Genomic DNA, 19,412 nt, shown 5'->3' on the forward strand with positions numbered 1-19,412 from the left:
AGTGTCTTTTCATATCTCCCGGAATTGCTTGTGAACATGGAATATTTCATGTGTTACAGACAGGGAGGGAGAAAGGGAGGGGGGGAGAGAGAGAGAGAGAGAGAGAGAGAGAGATTGATTTTCCTTAAGATTGAAATAAAGGGGACAGAGTGGTTAGGACGGCGGCAACTTCCCTCCCTTTTGCCAAGTCCAACCTGGTGTGGAAATAGCTTAATAGGGTGTTTACAAAGTGCCAGATTGATTTTATTTTAAGAAAAGTTACACTGGCTCTTAAATGCCACACTATACTTAAGTAATTATCCCCTTGCATTTGAGGATAAATAAGAGTAATCTACAGGGGTGAGTATTCTCTGATTCCAGCTCCCTGTTAATGTCCGTTGAGGGATGAAGTAGTTGATAGATCATGTTATTAGGTTCCTGCCATCCACATGGGAGAACTGGATTGAATTCTGGGCCCCTCACTTCAGCCTGGCCTTGTCTTGCCTGCTGTGGGCATTTGAGGGTGAATCAGCAGAGAATATATATCCCTATGTCTCTCTCTCTTTCTCTGTGACTCTTTGCCTTTCAAACAAATAAAAAATAAATTTAAAAAAGGAAATCTATGAAGAGCATTGCTTAGCATAGTGCAGGTGGAGTTGGAGGAATACTCTGGAAGTCCTTTGGAGATTCTGCATCTACTTGGCAGTGACACCATGAGGCCCATGATAAGAAGTTCTAACACATACTAAGTGCTGATGATGTGATCATCTCACTAGCTCTCACCAAACTTTGTAACATGAGTTATGGGGTTATGAACTCTAATCCTAATAGATTAAGAGATTTTTTTAAAAAAAATATTTGTTTATATTTGAAAGGCAGAGTTGCAGAAAAGGGGAGAGGGATGGATGGGGCATGGTGTGGAGTAGATATCTTCCATCCATTGCTTCACTCCCCAAATGGCTCAATGGCCAGGGTTGGGCCAAGCTGAAACCAGGAGCCTGGAAATTCTTCCAGGACTCCCAGATGGATGCAGGAGCCTGAGGACTTGGGCCATCTTTTGCTGCTTTCCCAGGCACATTAGCAGGGAGCTAAATTGGCTGGAGAACATCTGGGACTCAAACCAGAGCCCTTATGGGATACTGGTGTCACAGCTTGCACCACAATGCTGCCCTAACATTAACAGATTTCACATTGGGGAAGATGTACGATCTTCCATCTGCTGGTTCACTCCTCACATGGTTCACTCCCCAAATGGTCACAACAGCCAGGCTGGGCCAAGCCAAAGCCAGGAGCCTGGAACTTCTTCCTAGCCTTCCACATGGGTGCAGGGGACCAATGCTGCCTTCCCAGGTGCATTAGTAGAGAGCTGGAAGAGAAGCAGAGCAGCCAGGATTCAAACCGGGATCCATATGGGATGCCGGCACTGCAGGCAGCCACTTTACCTGCTATGCCACATTGTTGGCCACTGTATATTCTATTTATAAATTCTTTTAGTGCTTTTTATAACTGTAATGGTCTTGCCCCTGGAAATCATCTGTTTCTTTTATTAACTTTCTGTTTGCTATTCCATTTTCCAGTGATTGATAATTATGTATCGCATGATTTTCAGTATTTTGTTAAGTGAGTAAAGTGTGTTGGATTTTCAGAAAGTAATACTGACTATAAATATCAATATAAAATATAAAATATTACATTTTGTCTTGAGAGATATGACACATTAAGTATTCCCCTATTCAGGAATATACCTTGTAATAATTACTAGCTAGTCTTATTAATATTGCTTGTGTGTATAAGAGCAATGAACAACTAAATTAAATGAACAATAAATTATTACTCATTAGTTAGTTGGTACATTAATATATGAGGGAGAAGGGGCTTTCCTACAGAATGAAATATAAAATTATAATTTATTTTATTGAAATTTTTAGATTTTCCTTTTAAATCAGGCATTTCTCATTCTATTCAATTGTGAGTCTCTTTTTTTTTTAGGTTTTAATCTTTTTTTTTAACTTTTATTTAATGAATATAAATTTCCAAAGTACGGCTTATGGATTACAATGGCTTCCCCCCCATATCGTCTCTCCCACCCACATCCCTCCCCTTTCCCACTCCCTCTCCCCTTCCATTCACATGAGGATTCATTTTCGATTCTCTTTATATACAGAAGATCAGTTTAGCATACATTAAGTAAAGATTTCAACAGTTTGCTACCACACAGAAACATAAAGTGAAAAATAATAGATTTTTTAAATGATGATGAAATCGGATCAGACCTATTGTCATGTTTAATCCCAGTGAGAGTCAAGTTGGGAACTGATAATTTCTTCGTGTCACTCCCCCTCTTCGTGGAGGAATGACACTAGACCCTGGCTAGGTTTCCTATTCGAGTCACAGCACCATTATGTCGCTCCCCATCTTAGTGGAGGAACGACACAGGACCCTGCGTTGTTCTTTTGTCTGCTCGGCCCTCCCCGGGTTTGCTGCTGGTTCTTCCCGGGTTGGCTACCGACCCCTCCACCTCCGTGGAAGGGCGGTTCCCCCTGCCACTTTCCCCACTTCCGCGGGGGAGCGGGCACACCGCCTGCTGGCTCTCTCGGGGGCTGCACAGGTGTTCCTTCAGATAGATGTTCCTGATGCATGTTGTCTCTCTCCTCCTTTATAGTCCTCTTCCACCAATCCCAACTCTGCTACCCACACGCCGAGTACGCTGCTCTCCTCCAATCAGGAGCAGGTCCTACAGTTTATTGGTTGAACTGAAGGCAGCTGTGTAGAAGCTGTTTGCTCCTCTCTCAGCGCCATATTGTGGGAGAGCAGATGCATAGAATAAGTCTTAATTCCAGTAACAGTCTAGTCCGAGTTGCTCCCAGTTGCTCCCCACACTTCTTTTTTTTTTTTTTTTTTTACATAAGATCAGTTTAGTATACATTAAGTAAAGATTTAAACAGTTTGCACCCCCATAGAAACACAAAGCGAAATATACTGTTTGAGTACTCATTATAGCATTAAGTCTCAATGTACAGCACATTAAGGACAGAGATCCTACATGAGGAGTAAGTGCACAGTGACTCCTGTTGTTGACTTTACAAATTGACACTCCTGTTTAAGGCATCAGTAATCTCCCTATGCACCAGTCATCAGTTTCCAAGGCTATGGAAGCCTTTTGAGTTCACCGACTCTTATCTTGTTTAGACAAGGTCATATTCAAAGTGGAGGTTCTCTCCTCCCTTCAGAGAAAGGTACCTCCTTCTTTGAGGACCTGTTCTTTCCACTGGGATCTCACTCACAGAGATCTTTCATTTAGTTTTTGTTTATGTTTTTTTTTTTTTTTTTTTTTTTTTTTTTTTTGCTAGAGTGTCTTGGCTTTCCATGCCTGAAATACTCTCATGGGCTTTTCAGCCAGATCGGAATGCCTTTAGGGCTGATTCTGAGGCCAGAGTGCTGTTTAGGACATCCACCATTCTAGGAGTCTGCTGAGTATCTCGCTTCCCATGTTGGATCACTCTCCCCTTTAATTATTCTATCAGTTAGTATTAGCAGGTACTAGACTTGTTTATGTGCTTCCTTTGACTCTTAGTCCTTTCATTTTGATCAATTGTGAACTGAAATTGATCACTTGGACTGGTGAGATGGCATTGGTACATGCCACCTTGAAGGGATTAAATTAGAGTCCCCTGGTATGTTTCTAACTCTACCATTTGGGGCACGTCAGCTTATAAATCAGTTGGGTGTATTTGGCAAATCTTTCAACACATTTAGGTTTCACTGTACTCAGTAAAATTGAAATCATCATCTAGCACTAAAACACAATTTAAATTACATATGTGGATGGAGAATTCCTTTTAGAAAAATTGTAACCACAATTTTACATATTTATGGATTATAGTATGACTGACAATTGCATGTAATGTGTATTGGAATCCAACATTTCCTCTACTTTGACATTGCTTTATGATTTTAAGCTTAGAAGTGCTTTTCCATATTTGTTTATACAGTATATACTAGGTCATCATGAAGTACAGTCTTTTCACTACACTGTTGAACACTAAGGACTTATTCCTTTGATCTAACTTTAACTCAGTAGACATTATGCAAACTCCCTTACCTGACACCACAGTCCCTCCCAGCCTCTAATGGGTAACATTCTGTGTTCACACTGAGGTTTTTTTTTTTTTTTTTTTTTTTTTTTTTTCCCAGCTTCCACACATCAAAAAGAACATGCAATGTTGCCTTTCTGTGTCTATCTTATTTCATTCACCATGATGTTCTAGATTCCATCCATTTTGTTGCAAATAACAGAATTTTATTCCTTTTAATGACTGAATAAATCCTGATGCATATATATATATATATATCACATTTTCTTTGTCCATTCATCTGATAATACACACCTTGGTTGATTCTATATGATGACTACTGTGAATAGTGCTGTTATACATAGGGCAAAGCAGTTCTCTCTCAATGACATGTCATTTGGATATATACCCAATAGAGGGATTATTGGATCATATTTCTAGTTCTTTAAGAAATTTTCATTCTGTTTTCCAGAGTGGCTGCACTATTTGATATTATTACAAGGGTGTATAACATTTCCCCTCTCCTTACATCATGCAATCATTTATTACTCTCTTTTTGATGATAGCCATTTTAATAGGAATGAAGTGATACCTCACTGTAGTTGTAATTTGCTTTTCTTTCCTTGATGGATAGTGATATTGAGCATTTTTCAAATATTTGTTGCTTATTTGTATCTTCTTTCTTGAGAACTATCTATTTGGCCCCTTTTCCCATTTCTTAATTGGGATGTTCATTGCTGTTGTTGAGTTTTTTTTTTTTTTTTTTTTTGATATACCATGGAAATCAATCCTTTGTCAGATAAATAGCTTGCAAATTCTTTCTCTGCTTTTGTCTGATGTCTCTTCACTCTGTTGATGTATCCTTTGATATGCAGAAGCTTTTGAGTTTAATATATAATCGCATTTGTTTAGTTTTGCTTTTGTTATAAGTACTTTTGGGATCATATCCAAAATATCGCTGCTTACACAAATGTCCTGAAGTATTTTCCCTGTTTCTTCTCACCATTTCACAACTTCAGGTCTCACATTTAGGTCTCTGATCCATTTTAGATTGATTTTCTAAACATTATATGAAGTAGGGTTCTAATTTCATTCTTCTATATATGTCTATCTAGTTTTGTGAATACCATTTATTGAGAAGGCTCTCCTTTTCCAATGTATGTTCTTGGCACTTTTGTTGAAAACCAGTTGAGTATATAAACATGGATTAATTTCTCGGTTTTCTGTTCTGTTCCATTGATCTATTTGTTGATTTTTATGTCATTACCATGCTGTTTCAATTACCCTAGCTTTGTACTATACTTTGAAAGCAGATATTGTGTTGCCTCCAGCTTTGTTACTTATCACTGGCTCTTCTTGGTCTTTTGGGGGAACCATATGAATGTGGAAACTTTTTAATTCTGTAAGGTTTGTCGTTGGTATTTTGATGTCGATTCCATTGAATCTTCAGATTTCTTTCGGTGCTATGTAAATTTTAGCAATATTACTTCTTCCAATCCATGAACAAGGAATGATTTTCCAAAGTTTTGTGTACTTGATGATTCCTTCTATAAGTGCTTTGTAATTTTTGTTGAGGAGGTCTTTCATTACTTTGGTTAAATTTACTTCTAGATATTTATTCTGAGGGTACAGGAGTCTTCAACTAATGATGGCACAATGCATAATTCACATAGTCTTTTCACTTTAGGGGTGGTGTAGGTATCCAGAACATATCGTAAGTGTTATATATATATATATATATATATATATATATATATATATTAAAGATTTATTTATTTATTTGAAAATCACAGTTCCACAGAGAGGAAGAGACAGAGAGAGATAGAGAGGAATAGAGAGAGAGAAAGAGAGAACACTTCCATCTGCTGGTTCATGACCCGAATGTTCACAATGACCAGAGCTGGGACAGGCCAAAGCCAGGAGTCAGAAGCATCTTGCAGATCTCCCATGTAGGTGCAGGAGCATAAGCCCTTCATTCATCTTCCACTGCTTTCTCAGGCACATTAGCAGGGAGCTGGATCAGAAGTGGAGCAGCCAGGAATGGAACTGGCACCCATATGGGATGCCAATTTTGCAGGCCATGGCCTTATCTGCTATGCTGCAATGCTAGCCCCACGAGTGTTTTATCTTGATTGAGCTGTTTAACTAAGCTGAGCTTTAACACAATTTTCTATCAACAAATGTATTAACATTTCACTTCCAGTTAAAGTTCAGTGGTGAAAATTACATGTTAGTAAATTTTGCCCATAAATATAATGGATATTTTGATTAGAACTAAGTCATTAGAAAAAGAAAAAAAAAAGAAAATGAAAGAAATACATTTCCTAATATGTCCTTGGAAGTCTTTCACATTCCACAGGGATTCCATTCCTTATACTTATAGTAAAACCATAGAAAACCATTAACAAAATGACATTCAACAGCATTCATTTGTTCATGATCCTTTTAGTTGTTCATTTTCAACAATTACTTTTTCCTTTATTAAATATGTGTTGATTGCCTAGCATGTTCCAGATTCTGTCCCCAAATTATTTGAAGCCTTAGAGCATTTAAGAAAAGCAAAAGCCAATTTGTAAATAAACAAGTGCATTGAGATCCAGTAAATAGAGGATAAATTGTACAGTAAGTAATCTGGGAACATACAGGGTTATCAAGAGAGTAGGTCAAAGGAGCTGAACAAAGACCTAAAGATGCTAATATCTGAGGAATGACTGCAATGGCCATGTCTAATCAGTTTCATCACTGGTAATTTGGGATCCCACAGTTATTAGATATTTAATTTGGTGATTCTATGACATTATGATGACTGCATTCTGATTATATGAAAATAATTTTTGATTATTAATATTTTAACTGATACCATAAACAATGCACTTTGTCTCATTTATTTCTTTTCTTAACAATTTTGGCACTTATACTAAAGGAAAGACATAATTCACATTTACATATTTATCCCTATCTTCCATCTTTACCATCTTTCCTTTCTCTTACTCTATATGCAAATGACTTGTTATGGGGTTGAGAGACATCATTCAGATAACTAGAAAAATATTTTAATATAGTTCTGAAAGTTTTGAAAATATTCCAGGGGACAGACTATCCAGAATTGTAGAAATGGAGTTAGGTAACATGGATATTAATTTTTAAGTATTGTATCTTTTTGATGGGATGCTTCTAGTCACTTTAATGTCTAATTAAGGTTAAATAGAACATGACCACTAAAGATAAATATGAATTTTTACCGTAGAAAGTGAATGCATTATTTTCCAAGTGTGTTGAGTTATTGGCGGTAAATGATAAATTAATTGGCATTTATCTTGGCATTTTGTATGGACTGATCAGTAAACAGAAAAATAAAATTCATAAAAAATATTTTCATCTTAAACTGAGTTTATTCTCAATGCTTGATTTTATGATTTTGGTCAATTTATCCTCCCAGAGACCATTTTTAGGTCCATCTTAAAAATTGTGTTCTGGAAGAGTTGATTTCAAAAGTTAGTTTAATAACCACAATCTCATGATTATGATTCTTTGCATCTGTGCACATATATTTGTTTCTTCCCAACAATCAGGTATTCTGCTATAATTAAGGGATAAAGATAAATGAAACAGAGATATGATCTTGAATCAATCTTATTTCCTTTCTATAGCTGGCTGTTCCATGGAAAATTATTTCTACTTCATAAATTGGAAATGAAGAATAAAAACACTAATAATACCTTTATCATTTTTAATCAAAAGAATATATAAAATATGTATTTGGCTACTATCCCATGCTTTCCATCAAAGTGAATATGCAAATATATAATAACACATGGAAATATCAGAGAAGATTTTTATCAGGATGCAAAGAAACTGTTCCAGTAGAAATATTTTGGCCTCGAGGATGCTTTTTGATCTAAGACATTGAAAATTTTGGTGTTTTAAACACCTTATAGTAGGATCATGTAGCCAATTTATATTAAATAACCCACTTGTTTCAAACTTTCCTAAAATTTTGAAAAGAAATCTTGAGAGTTAATTACCAATGAGATGTATCACTGGAGTAACTCAGTAAAATAACTTTGGCTTCTTCAGTTGTGCCATTATATACAGATATTGTGACAAAAGTGGAAGATGTGTAACTTAACTTAGTTTATTTTCCCCACTGTCTCAAAAAGCTTATGACAAAACCCCATTAAATGTACTTCAAAATGTACTGTGAACCAATTTCTCTACTACTTCTCTTTTTCTTTCATCATGTATTTCATATTTTACTATTATTTTGAATAATGTTCTTTGTAACCCACCTGTAATAAATTTGAAAATAGGATACCTATTTCAATTTTGCTTATTTACTCACTTTTTTTGTCTCTGCCCATTAGAGTCTCAGTTATATAAATTAAGGAATTATTTCTATATTTTTTACCATTATAACTCCATGTGCTAATAAATTACCTAATACTAAGTAAACACTGATTAATTTTTTTTCTGATTGAACAAATGGATCTCTACCCCAACCTTACCTCCTCCAAATCAGTATCATCTCCCACTTGGGTTATTTCAATATTTCAGACTAATCTTCTGATATCTTTTGCATCATTTTCTCAACAAATATTATTTTTGCTTATAGAGAATCTAAAGATCTTTTAACAACCTATTCATAATGCTAATATCCTTCAGAAACTTGCTATTGCCCTTAGGGGAGGAAAATTCAAACTCCCACAAACATTGTGGAATGCTACATGTAACCTCATCTAGTTGGCACAGAAGTCCGCATTGATGGCTGGGACTCTACTTGGTTGGTAGACACACTCTTCCTTTTTGTTCAATGTAGCATAGTCTCTTTTTCCCTTTGTCATTCTCTGCCTCACTGCTCTGTTTTGATTGTCTTATATTTAGGAGTTCTAAAAAATTCTGTCTTGATTCTCTATCTCCTGACTCCCTCTCTCTCTAAGATAAATTCCAGGACAACAGACACTCTTGTCACCCAATTTTGTCAGTCCCATTCTCTTGAAAAATATTCACAATGACTCAGATGGAACAGTTATTTTGATTTTACCATACAGCAATTGAGACCTAAGTGGAGTGATAATTGCCATTTTATTGTCTGTTCCCTCCACAAAACCAAGTCTCTTCCGGGAACTTTCGCATATTCTCTCTATCATACACATCACTGTATCCAAGTGCAAATCCTATGCATGTCATATGAAATTCTAGAAATTCGCATGATGAATTTAACGAATAAACAGAGGACTGAGCTAGATACCTGAAATATCAATCCCTAGACTTGTGTAACATACCAAATCTACAACAGTATATCCTAAGGATTAATAGCATAGACTGTAAAAATGGATCTCTGTTGTTAGAGCTAGAATCCCTGTATGATGGAGAAAGAAAGCTTTAAGAAATAAAGCTTTAAGGGAATAGGCAAAAAAAAAAAAATTCTGATATAATATTGTTCTGGAACAGGACAAGACAGAAATTGTATTAATAGCAGCTTTCTTGTGCACTTCTGAATTTCTTTTTTTGTGTGTGTGCTTTTGCATAATTTTCTCTTTGAATCACTACACTTATGTCTAGCATTTTCAACATTCACTGCCCTCTTGTTTTTTTGTCTCAGTCTCTCTCTCCCTTTCTCTCTCTCTGGCATTTTCCATACAGGGTTCTTTTGTATTGGAAAGATTACCTTGTAGAACACTTTATTTGCATAGCACTTCTTTTTCTTGGAGTTGAGAGGCTCTTGGGGTTATAAACTTTATGCAAAGTACAATTATGAAATTTATACACAAGGGTGAGAAATAAAATGTCTTTGTTATGAAGAAAACCTCAACCTGCTCAGCTCACAAAGTCTTGCATTTCAGATGATTTCCAATTGGAGAGGTCCTCATTTAATAGGCAGATTTGAAATTATTATTATTATCATTATTATGTGTGTGTACATGTCAGTTCAACTACTTTCAATAGATGGAATAGGAAATGGAAAAAGTGACTGCCACTCCATTTCCCTATGGCTTCCTCTCCCCATTCATAAGTGGTTCATAAGTATAAGGTAGGAGGCGATCATCATTAAGGAAAATGGAAGGTCAAGGTGCCTCTATTAATATAGGATTCTAGCACAATCCCATGTCTCAGCCTGAAATACAAAACTGTTTGTTAAATTATGACCTTTAAAAATACTGTTCTACATGTTACAAAAATAATCTAGGAAGCTTGTGCCAATGTGTGATCAAATTATTATTTTATAAACTTGACTATCATTTTCTTACTAAATTCTTTATCTTTCCACTTCAGTCTAATCATAGATTTATTTTTTTATTTTTATTTAGTAAATATAAATTTTCAAAGTACAGTTAATGGATTACAATGGCTTCCCCACCCCATAATTTCCCTCCCACTCACACCCCTCCCATCTCTCGATCCCTCTACCATTCCATTCACATCAAGATTCATTTTCAATTCTCTTTATATACAGAAGATCAATTCAGTATGTATTAAGTAAAGATTTCATCTGTTTGCACCCACACAGAAACACAAAGTGTAAAATACTGTTTCAGTACTAGTTATAGCATTACTTCACATTGGACAACACACTAAGGACAGATCCACATGAGAAGTAAGCACACAGTGACTCCTTTGTTGACTTAACAATTTGACACTCTTGTTTATGGCGTCAGTAATCTCCCTAGACTCTAGTCATGAGTTGCCAAGGCTATGGAAGCCTTTTGAGTTCGCCGACTTCGATCTTATTCCAACAGGGTCATAGTCAAAGTGGAAGTTCTCTCCTCCCTTCAGAGAAAGGTACCTCCATCTTTAATGGCCTGTTCTTTCCACTGGGATCTCACTCACAGAGATCTTTCATTTAGGTCTTCTTTTTTTTTTTCCAGGGTGTTTTGGCTTTCCATGCCTAAATACTCTCATGGGCTCTTCAGCCATATCCGAATGCCTTAAGGGCTGATTCTGAGGCCAGAGTGCTATTTAGGACATCTGCCATTCTATGACTCTACTGTGTATCCCGCATCCCATGATGGATCGTTCTCTCCCTTTTTTATTCTATCAGCTAGTATTAGCAGACACTAGACTTGTTTGTGTGATCCCTTTGACTCTTAGACCTATCACTGTGATCAATACTTTATCCATTTTAGTATTTTCTCTTTGTTTCGTTCTACTACGATTGCTTGAACTCTGTGATTAACACACAATTATTCTTAGGTGTTTAAATTTTAACTGAAAAAGTGATCCCTGTTAAATATAAGAGTGGGAATAAGAGAAGGAGGAGATGTACAATTTGGGACATGCTCAATCAGACTTGCCCCAAATGGTCGACTTAGAATCATGCCAGGGGATTCCAATACAATCCCATCAAGGTGGCATGTACCAATGCCATCTCACTAGTCCAAGTAATCATAGATTTATTAATGCCTTCTACAAACCTTGAAAATGAATTAGGGTAGAAAGTTGTAATGATTTCAAACCTTGTATTTAAAACAAATGCAAGTGAATTTTATTTTTGGTTACTTAGGAGTGACCCTGCACCTTTCCCTCCTCAAATTCTATTGCCATTCACTGTTTACAGCCTTGACGATCCTTCCAAAGTGTTTATATTCCTCTGGATATAACTTGACTTTTTCTAGAAAAGAAGGTCCATAGAATAAAGTCACTAACAGACATTAGAAGAAAGGAATATCCTCAACATCTGTTTCAAGATTTAAAAAGTAGGATTAGGTTGTTTACAAGCAGTTTTCAAGCAGAATCTCATTCATAAAGAAACTAGACAGATTAGACTGTAGTGCAGTGAGTTTTTTCCCCTTTGTGCAATCTGAATTCAGCTCATAAAGTCTCCTACTTGACTTGAGATTCTGGGTAATGTCATTCATCATTTCTAGCAAAATCACAAAAAATGTCAGTAACTTAGATCATTAGGAGGAATGCACGCTCTATACTATCCCCAGTAGAATTTGACTAAGCTAAGACCAACCAAATTGGCCTGTGTGAGAAAAAACTGAGAACAATAAAACATTGGAAACTTGCAAACATGCCATTCAGGTATTATGGAAATCAACCAACCACAATCACTCAAAGAACAAAAATAAAGCCAACTCACTATGTTTGAATGTCAGAGGGATTTTCAGGTAATAGCTTGTAAAATGAAGGGCACCTTTAGTGTTCCAATGTAAATTTCAACAACCTAAATCTTTCCTTCAGAGAATAACAATCCTGAAGAATTCCAAAGGAATATATTCCTAATAAAATTATAAGCCTCTTTCTTGTAAATGAATTCTGCTATTTCTGTCATGTTCAATTTTATCTTTGTTTTTGTTTTCTTACTTCAAAAGTCTGCCTCGAATCCTCTTGTGTAATTAGATGGGATTTAAATTGTAAATACATTATGGGGAAAATTAATAATTTGACTATCTGCCATGTGTTTGGTGTTTTATCACTTAATCCTCATAACACCCCTAAAAACCACCTTCATTTTATAAATGCTCCAACTGAGGCTTGGAGATATCATGAGATTTTCAGGCTTACACAGCTTCTAAATGGTAGAGCTGAAACTTGCAGTTAAATCCATCTGACTCCCAAAGATCAATTCTTAACACGAAACAACTTTGCTTTCATTTAAAAAGCATATGACAGTTAAAATATTTAATATAACTGTATTCAGTATTATGTATGATATATTATTTTCACACAGCATTTTTTTCAATAGGATGAGCTGACATTATTTTTTATTACAGTCTTGTGTCATGATCAAATATGACATGCCTGATTTGTTTTGGTGCCCCTAAAATTTCAAAATCTTGCTCTGAGTTAATAGTTCCCTGCCAGGAGACAGACAGCCATCTGGCTTCCTCCCCCTTTTTCTCTGTGGTTCTGCTTCATCACTGGGTCCACTGCCTTAAAACCATGCGGTCAGGAGTTTTAGAGAGCATAATCAAGTCAACTACAGTTGCAGAGGATTTCTGATATGAACTGGATATTGTACTTTCTGCTGCAGCAGCATGAGTTTGCTTGTCTTAATAGTTCTTCCTATTGTTCCAGGTTTTGTCTTCACCAGATACTTTCTACCTCGAATTCCTACATTTCCTTCACCTTTCTTTCCCTGGCCAATTTCTTTTAGGCCTCTAAATTAATCTCCTCCAGGAATTGTTCTGCAATCTTGCCCAGTATACACTGCAGTTTTTATATTAATAGAATAGTGAGTTTCAGTTCTCCTAGGTAAATCCAAGAATATCCTGTAGAACGAATTATGTGTAATTGCTTAGGAAAAGAAATTCTATATTTTGTACTAAATTCCTGAGGAACTCTTCAAGACTATATAGGACCTTGATTATACATCTACTACTGATTACAGATGTGTATGACAAGGTAGACAGCAGCTAAGTTTCAACAGGCAATATTCTATGGAGATATGGAGATATTTTTGAAAGTCTCAGTATTTAGAAACAACTCATTCATATTCATGGACATTTGTATAAAGTGTTGTCAAAGGTTAATGAAAGCTGTATATTGTGAAAACTAATGATTTAATTTCATTTTTTGCACCAAAACAAACATCATTTAGTTTCTTCTTTCCATAGATGTTTTGAAGTCCCCTCATACTTTAAACTTTAGTCATGTAAGTGAGTCCTTATATCTCAACTCTCCTGAGGTTTTAAAAGCTACAAAATGCAATCCTATCTTAGAAATATTTTTTCAGGAGCAGATTTCAAGCAAGAGAAATAATGGAATTTACTAAATAGTTAGCCCTTTGACTCACAAAGAAAATAGAACCAGGGTAGACAATGCATTCCTATGTCTCCCTTGAGCTGCAGTTATGGGCATCTTACAGAAGATAATCCTTCACCCAGTCTTGGGCTGTCTGAGAGGAGCTTTAAGCACGGCAACTCTGGAACCATGTGGGAATCCAGCTCTGCTTCTTAGGAGTCAGGTGGCCTGATCTCCTCTTTACATAAATTTTCAAAGCTATAAAATGAGGAATAATCTACATTCTAATGATCTTATGAAGATTGAATGACTATACGTACAAATTGTTGGGATAACTTTGGGCACACAATAAGCATTATATAAATGTTAGCTAGAGAAGAACAATGCAAATCAAGCCTTTTTCTTGTATTGCATCTTCATTACTACCTAAAAATGAAACTTCCACATTATACTCATTTTATATGTTTTTCAAATCTTGGCTTTCATGAAGAAAGCATTCATAGTAGTATGGATTGATTTTCTTTTTAGGCACATGGCTTGTATGTTATGAAATACCATGCTTTGTTTTCATGCATACTGGGACAAACTCAAGAATCAATTGATATAAATTTAATATTAGAAGAAAATTCTGTAATGAATGAAGAATGTGCATTACCAGGCCAGGGAGTCCAAGCCTGATATGCAATTTGTTTGTGTGTACAACACTGATCATTCCACATGATAAACCATACTGTACCACAGAGAACTAATTTTGAAGAATTCTAAAAGAGGAACATTTCTAGTAACTAGGCAGCTCTGCTGACATTTGATAATATCTAGTTAACAGTGCAATTTTAAAAGGTATACATGCCCACGTTGATTCCTGGGTGAAAAACACACAGCCAGGAGTCCATGGAATGAAAAATAATGATAAAACATTTAGCAAGCATTTCCTGTGGGATCATATGATAGTTAATGTTTACAGTTCATGGTCGAGATAGCACCAGTTAATTAAAAAAAAATCACCTGGGGTAAGAAAGTACTCAGAAATGATTGTGATATTCTTTTCTTTTCTTTTTTCTTTCTTTCTTCTTTTTTTTTCTTATAGCTCATAAGCCCAGAGACTTGAGGGAACCTTTTGAGGTTATATAAACTGAATATATTTTCCTAACAACTCATTATTTACCTAACTATAAGTCATTTGTTTTGGCAAGAGAAAAATAAACCTGTTTAATATCAAAAGGACTAGGAATTTCAAACTTCCTTTGTTGTCCTGTTATGTCATTGGAGAATGTATTGTTATAGGTAATAAAAAGATTTTTCTCTCCATTAAGATTCCTCTCAGCCTCTGTGAGTTTCCATAATTTAGAACACATATTGAAAATAAACTGCTTTATTTGATCACATGTAGATTTTGCATTCATGAAGTCCAGTCAATATGTTTAATGTTGTGTATATTTCTATGAAAAATAATATATTCAAAAATAGCTCTGGAGATAACTGAATCTATGAAAGTATCCTCTTAAAGATCTCACCTAATAGCAGTTTTCTTATTGTATAATAATGTGAATTTTTAGTCAGAATTATGAATTATGCATGATGGGACAGACCAGGTATTTATTTATGGATATTAGATTTGTTAATACTTTCTTTTCATCATCTATTCCTGCCTTGTATACACAGGACAAAGCCCAGCCATACCCCCTCCATCACCGACAGAACAAGCTTCTCGACCTACTCCAGCATTACCTACTCCTGAAGGCAAGTACCGCATTTGTGTGTGTGTGTGTGTGTTAGAATCTCAATTGTAGATAAAATAGAATGTAGAGAAACAAAACCAAGTAGTAAAAAAAGCAACAAAATTTCATATTTTTGGAAATATTTCTTTTTAAAAATATTTTATTTATTTGGAAGGCATAGAGAGGCACAGACTCAGAGAGAGCTGGGGGTTGGGGAGACAGAGAGACACACAGAGAGAGAGAGAGAGAGAGAGAGAGAGGAGAGAGATCTCCCATTTGCTGATTCACTAACCAAAGGCTCACAACAGCTGGCATTGGGCCAGGCGAAAGCTAGGAGCTGGAAAACAGCCTGAGTTTCCCACATGGGTGGCCAGGACCCAAATATTTGAGCCATCTCCTGCTGCCTCCCAGAATGTCCATTAATGGAAAGCTGGACTTAGGAGCAGAATGAGTACTCAAACCTTGGAACTATGCTATTAGATACAGACATTGCATGCAATGTATTAACTGCTGCATGGAATGCATTCCCCCCACCCCTCCCAATCTTTCCTCCTGTACTTTTATTGTGTCTAAACTACAGCTTATCTTTCCTGAAATTCAAATTTTCTCCTTTTTAGAAAACTAATGATTTCCTCTAGGAATCTCTACTGGTGATGTTCAATTTCCAGAAAGATGTTTAGCTTAGTACTTTGGAAGTCAAAACAGAAAATATAGGAACATACAGTTGAGAATATTCTTTGCAGTTCTTGAAATTTTACCACAACTTGGTTAATTGGCTGTCTGAAAACTCTGGTGCCAGAGTTTGTTTGGATCAGTTCCCCATTTTACTAGCTTTCAAATTTTGGAAAGTACTTAAAATTACTGTTCATCTTTTTTTTTTTTTTCATTTCTAAGATGGGATACAAATAGCACTGAACTCCTAGAATTATTATAGGATGTAATTGTTCTGTGTTCAAGTTGTACTTGAACCACTATTAATGATAATTACTTCTTTCCAATATGAAGCTTCAAGATCACTAAAATAAGAAGATAGTGTCATTATAGTAGTTGTAGTTTTTTTCTGTAAATTTAAAGTTATTTCTTTAAGTCTTCAATCATTGATTCCTTCAACTATTATTTATTAAATCCTAATCCCAAAATCATGAACGATATTTTCCAAAGTACTGGGATTTTAGAGATTAATAGAAAATATTTTCTTCCTGGTAGTACTCAGTTTACAGATGTAGAAACACAAGTAATTACAGCCAAGCACACCACAATTTTTTTGCTAGTACAAATGGAAATGTTCCCCAGCTCACAACCCCCTTACCACTGATAATGTTTCTCACTGAAAGGGACCTTCTGCATGCACAAATCAACATCATAGCCTTCTTGTCCATATTCTAGCCATCCTACTCAACATCTATTCATCGGCTTTGGCTGTGTTTGGAACTAGTGATAACCACACTTAGAATACAAATAGAAAGAAGCCCATCCAGCCACTAGCATCAGAGCAAGCAGTCTTTGAGGGGAAAAATATCTCATGTCCCAGGATCTGGAGTGTATTAGACAAGAGAGGCATGTAGGCTCCACCATGTCATGCTCACCCTACCTCCCAGATTCCCAGCTATAGGATAGGGTAAAATCGGAGAATGGCCCAGCAGCACCCAGAAAGCACAAGATCTCTATAAGGGATCTTGGTTGCTATGTTCCAACAGGTAGTCTGATTTTCACAATTGATAAGCACCAAAAATTATAAATCCTTAGAAAGTATTGCGAATGGTAAAATGAGAAGGCATAAGTCTGCTTAGAAGAAATGAGGAGGACCCCAGGAAAGCATTTTAATCAGAGCTGTCTGTAGGGCTTAAGTCCCAAGAGCAAGGAGTTTATCATGCTGGCAAAAAAAGATTAGAATATAACAAGTGGAAGGATCAGAATGTGCAAAGTTACAGAAATGAGAAATGAGATTCGGGATTGGAAGGAAGGAAAAAGGAAGAGAATAGAGAGGGCTGAGGAAAGATGATTCAAGGGCTTAGAGCGAAAGTCATGAAATGCTTTGTAGATTAGGCTTGGGATTTATTTCTATTTTTATTTTTTTGTCTTTAAAAGCTTTATTTTTTATTTTTTTATTTTTTAACTTTTATTTGATGAATATAAATTTCCAAAGTACAGCTTATGGATTACAATGGCTTCCCCCCCATAACTTCCCTCCCACCCACAACCCTCCCCTTTCCCACTCCGTCTCCCCTTCCATTCACATCAAGATTCATTTTCAATTCTCTTTATATACAGATCAGTTTAGCATATATTAAGTAAAGATTTCAACAGTTTGCACCCACACAGAAACATAAAATGAAAAATACTGTTTGAGTACTAGTTACAGCATTAAATTTCAATGTACAGCACACTAAGGACAGAGATCCTACATGAGGAGTAAATGCACAGTGACTCCTGTTGTTGACTTAACAAATTGACACTCTTCTTTATGGCATCAGTAATAACCCTAGGTTCTTGTCATGAGCTGCCAAGGCTATGGAAGCCCCCTGAGTTCACTGACTCTGATCATATTTAGACAAGGCCATGGTCAAAGTAGAAGAGTAGAAGTTCTCTCCTCCCTTCAGAGAAAGGTACCTCCTTCTTTGATGACCCGTTCTTTCCACTGGGATCTCACTCGCAGAGATCTTTCATTTAGGTTTTTTTATTTTTTTTATTTCATTTTTTATTTTTTATTTTTTTTTCCCCAGAGTATCTTGGCTTTCCATGCCTGAAATACTCTCATGGGCTTTTCAGCCGGATCCACATGCCTTAACGGCTGATTCGGAGGCCAGAGTGCTGTTTAGGACATCTGCCATTCTATGGGTCTGCTATGTATCTCACTTCCCATGTTGGATGGTTCTCTCCCTTTTTTATTTTATCAGCTAGTATTTGCAGACACTATTCTTGTTTATGTGATCCCTTTGGTTCTTAGTCCTATCATTATGATCAATTGTGAACAGAAATTGATCACTGGGACTCGTGAGATGGCATTGGTACATGCCACCTTAATGGGATTGAATTGGAATCCCCTGGTATGTTTCTAACTCTACCGTTTGGGGTAAGTCAGCTTGAGCATGTCCCGAATTGCACATCTCTTCCCTCTCTTATTCCCACTCTTATATTTAACTGTGATCACTTTTCAGTTAAGTTTCAGCCCTTAAGAAGAATTGTGTATTGATTACAGTATTCAACCAAAGGTATTAAGTAGAACAAACAAACAAACAAAATACTAGGAGCGATAACATATTAAGTTGCTCATCAACAGTCACGGTGAGGGCTGATCAAGTCACCATTTCTCATAGTGTTCATTTCACTTTAACAGGTTTCCTTTTTGGTGCTCAGTTAGTTGTCACCGATTAGGGAGAACATATGGTATTTGTCCCTTTGGGATTGGCTTATTTCACTCAGCATAATGTTTTCCAAATTCCTAACAGGGATCACTTTTCAGTTAAAATTTAAACACCTAAGAATAATTGGGTGTTAATTATAGAGTTCAACCAATGGTACTAGAACAAAAAAAATACTAAAATGGATAAAGCATTACATTGCACATCAGCCGTCAGGACAAGAGCTGATCAAGTCACTTTTTCTCATAGTGTCCATTTCACTTCAACAAGTTTTCCCTTTGGTGCTCAGTTAGTTGTAGATATTATTATTATTAACTACTACAGAGTAATTTTATAAATTTAGGAGGAAACTATAATAGTTGATAATTTATCATTTTATTTGGTATTGATGAATTTAGAACTCCTGTAACTGAATTTAATTGACTTTGTATAACTTTTCACAAATATCATATAGATTGCCAGTATCAAAATAAGCTATAGGGGCTGGCGTTGTGCACAGCAGGTTAACACCCTGGCCTGAAGCGCTGGCATCCCATGTGGGCTCCGGTTTGAGACCCAGCTGCTCCACTTCCGATCCAGTTCTCTGTTGTGGC

The 19,412-nt window shown here is 36.1% G+C and overlaps 1 protein-coding gene across 1 annotated transcript in view; it reads left to right on the top strand.

Moving 5' to 3' along the window:
* The window catches only part of TRDN (triadin), a gene marked incomplete at its 5' end in the record, with an annotated part of 426,296 nt that overhangs the window by 150,361 nt on the left and 256,523 nt on the right, over nt 1-19,412 (top strand). The window contains 1 exon segment of the mRNA NM_001082743.1: nt 15,402-15,479. Within this exon segment, the coding sequence (NP_001076212.1) occupies nt 15,402-15,479 (78 nt within the window).

The sequence above is a fragment of the Oryctolagus cuniculus genome, chromosome 5, assembly GCF_964237555.1.
Source record: "Oryctolagus cuniculus chromosome 5, mOryCun1.1, whole genome shotgun sequence".
Classification (NCBI taxonomy): domain Eukaryota; kingdom Metazoa; phylum Chordata; class Mammalia; order Lagomorpha; family Leporidae; genus Oryctolagus; species Oryctolagus cuniculus.